Raw genomic sequence first — 3,576 nt, 5'->3', positions numbered from 1 at the left:
CAATTATGCTATCAGGTGTTTGGTCAGGTGGAACGTGTTTCTTGATTATTGGTCCATGTGTGAGGCATTTTGAATATCAGTGTTTTAAACCTGCTAACACGTGACTTTATGTCAGATTCCTGTGTCTTACGTGGAGAAACGTGTGCAGTGGTTTGCAAAAAGTGCAATGTTGATTTGCAAATTGTGTGAAAAGCTGAAAACGTGTTTAGAGTTTTGGAGATTTGAGCCGATGTTTTGCTCTTTCAGTGTCAGTTAAAATAATTGTGCTTTACTGTATGTATCATTTTAGTGTGTTAGCAATCGAGAAAAACTGTAATGCATTAGATATTAAGTTTGGAGTCAGTGCGACACCTGTAGGTGAATGACATGCATAACAACCAAACTGCCATTAACAAGCTGCAGATGAATTCATTGTGGTGAATATTTTGTAATAATCATAACATATTATTGATATATAAATAGTTTTAAATGAAATATAGTATATAGTGTGTACTCCAAAGTCACAAATACATAGGCCAAAGGATTTACAAGTGACCACTTTAATATTTTCCTACAAATGGATTTAGTTTTCTCATAGCATATTATTATAGACCTAGTGATATGAATGCACCACAATGCAAATATCTTAATACATTATTTATTATTTTCTTATGGAATGAAAATATTGAGTTAGTACAAAACATTATTTTAACATACTTTAATGACACATTCACAGGTGTCATTTGCACATTTGGGACAGTAGTTTGCAGGGTTAAACTTTGTATTTCCTATTATTTTAATATGGATAATGTCACCACCATGCAATGGAAATATTTTTGAAATATACATGAGGGCTGACACACAATTATGACATTTTTCTTATTTGTATACAGTATGTATTCAAACTAAAGTTTTTCACCTGCGACAGGACTCTGATTTCTTCATGCAGTGTACTATTCTGCACGAAAATGTTATCTTTTTGTGATTTTATGACTTTAAATATCTGTGAAACAGTTTACTCCCTACAGAAGGCCTGAACCATTAGCTAACGTGCAACCAACCACACACACAGTCCTGCATGCTCAGTGCTGCATGCTCATGAAAGATAAGAGATTGAATACCAGCAGCAGATGCCAGACTTTATGTAAGATATCTAAAATTCAGTCATACAATTTAATTCTCTTTTCTGATGCAGTTGGCACAAAAACAGTCAGTGCCTGGTTTATGTTTAACAGCAGTCAATCTATAACCAGCTGTTGATCTTGTCAGCAAAAGTGCCAAGGTTTCTACAATTTGCTTTTTAGAGGTTACCAGAGGTTAATTTCCCAGATTTGTGTAAAATAATTTCTTATAATTAATTAAATGAATGTGACTTGGATACAGAACATTAGTATAAAATGGATGAATGGATTTATCAGACTGAAAAAAATGAGTAATTCATTCATATGTATTGAAGTTTCTGAAAAAATCAGCACTTGCACATGAGCTTTATACAGCTTCTCAAAAGTATTGTTAATTACTACATTGGTTAATTGAATAGAAGACTTTTAAATAGGATTTAAAACTCTTTTTATGGAGCTTTTGTCAATGATGATGATCCAAAAACCTGCAGAAACCCTGTTTAAACATCACAAATACATATTTTTACATTTGTGCATTACATTTGAGAACTCAAAACTAAATAAGCCAGCTCAAGAAACAGGTAAATTGTTCTGCAGCTGCCCCTTACACTGGGTTGGCTTTGTTTGAGCAGCAGATAAAGGTTCTCCCTAAGCAGTCCCTGAGCGTCTGATCTCTAAAGCCGTAGATTAGTGGGCTGAGAAAGCGTGGTATAAGGATGAAACAGAAATAATTAAAAAAGGCGATATCCTCTGGTGGCCAGCTGACATGTGGCGCCATGATACTTTCAGTGATGGGAAGAGTGAAGGCCAACATGCACAGGAGCAGCTGAAAGCCGTGCAGCAGCACAGTGTGCTTGGCTTTGCTCGCAGAAACCTTATCCTGTCTCATCTTTCTTGTTTTCAGCAGGATTTGTATGTATGTAAAGAGGATAACAACAGATACTACTGCAAAGAAGAGAATATTAACAGCAGCTTGGAACAATGGCTGGATTGGAGATGTGTTGATATAAATGGGTTTGCAGAGCACAGGTGTGGAGAGGATATCCACAGCAGGATCTCTTTCCCCAATAGAGTATTCAATCATAGGGAAAATAAAGCTGAGAAACCAAATGGACAGAATTATGATCCAGATACGGTCAGAGCGCCAGGCGGCTGGGCGCTGCAGTGGGTAGATGATCGCCACATAACGCTCCAGTGACATAGTGGCCAGGATTAAAGTTGTGTTCATGAATGTGGAAGTGGAAAGTAACAGCAGAGGAACACAGTAGACAGTAGGAAATGTTACCAGACACATGACCAAGAGGAAAAGGATCACAGAGGACAAGAGCTGGAGAGTGTCGTTAATCAGCATGTAGGCAAACAGGATATAACGGGAGTTGTCCAGGAAGTGCCTGTTAGTTGCAAAGATGCGCAGCATGATAACAATGCAACAGAGGAAGACGCAGAAGAAAGGGATGACCACACACACCTTGATGATCACAGAGAGGCTTGTGTGTGAAGTTGCATTGCCTGTATGCATTCTGCAAATATGCACTATTAAGCAAACCTCTCTCGCAAACCTGTAAGAAAAAGAAAAACATTAAATCTGTGTACACAAAAAAAGGACATCCTCAAAAAAACACAATGACAATTGAAAAGGAATAAGAATACAACGTAGCTAAAGAGCAGGGTACTGTAAATAAGTAAATGCTGGATAATTAAAGTAAAACCTCACATTTGTAAATATACAATTATATCCCTTTGTATCTACCCATTTGAACAGACTATTTGTACTGTATTCAATACACATATAACCTTTAGAATAAAATAGCTCTCACCTAAGAATGTGTTCATCAGATTTAAGTTCTTGTTATCATTAAACTTGATGATGAACAACATCTCTGAGATGTGCTTCCCTTATCTGAAGTGTTTGGCCCAGTTCACATCTCTTTGATTCATGCCCGATTCCTCCAGAGATGCATTATTTACATGCTATCGTCATACACCATGATGTCTGTCATTAACATATTTCAGTGCATGGGGACATAGGATCCTGTTGCAGTATTTGTTGAAGCAGTTAGTTTGTGAAAGCATTTATAAGTGGCTAATAAAAAAGAAAGAAAGTTATAAACCCAGAAAAAACTACTTTATTTAATTCTTATGGTTTGGCTTGCATCTAATAATATAATATGATTGTTAAATTACACAGTTTATAGTAGAATGGGATCTTATAAGAAACTCGACTATTGAGCCGAGATAGCCTAAAGTTGCTGTTTGACCACATTAAAAAGTCAGTTTTAAGACAGGCATTAGTTTCTTGTTAACAAAAAACCCTTCTACATTTAGGCATTTCTGAAATTATTTTGATTATTAATGAAATATGTGTTCTGTTCTGTTAAAGGACAAATGTGAGTAGCAGTGAATTAGTATGCACAATACCAGGATCCTGAAAAGATTCAGCCATCAGTAGTTGCACTATTTATGTCTATGCTTTTCC

General features: G+C 36.2%; 1 protein-coding gene across 1 annotated transcript; it reads right to left on the bottom strand.

Annotated features, from left to right (window-relative positions):
- Positions 1-1,704: 1,704 nt before the first annotated feature.
- On the bottom strand, positions 1,705-2,619 carry LOC117469016 (odorant receptor 131-2-like). Its single transcript, XM_034113410.1, has one exon. The coding sequence runs from the start codon at positions 2,617-2,619 to the stop codon at positions 1,705-1,707; it is 915 nt and encodes a 304-aa protein (XP_033969301.1).
- Positions 2,620-3,576: the final 957 nt, after the last annotated feature.

Source organism: Trematomus bernacchii, unplaced genomic scaffold (assembly GCF_902827165.1).
Source record: "Trematomus bernacchii unplaced genomic scaffold, fTreBer1.1, whole genome shotgun sequence".
NCBI lineage: Eukaryota > Metazoa > Chordata > Actinopteri > Perciformes > Nototheniidae > Trematomus > Trematomus bernacchii.
Note: the sequence above shows the minus strand (reverse complement) of the source record. Positions and strands in the feature narration are given on the sequence as shown.

Coding starts and splice junctions, on each gene's coding strand:
- LOC117469016 (XM_034113410.1), bottom strand. CDS start 2,619: ATGCATACAGGCAATGCAACTTCACACACAAGCCTCTCTGTGATCATC.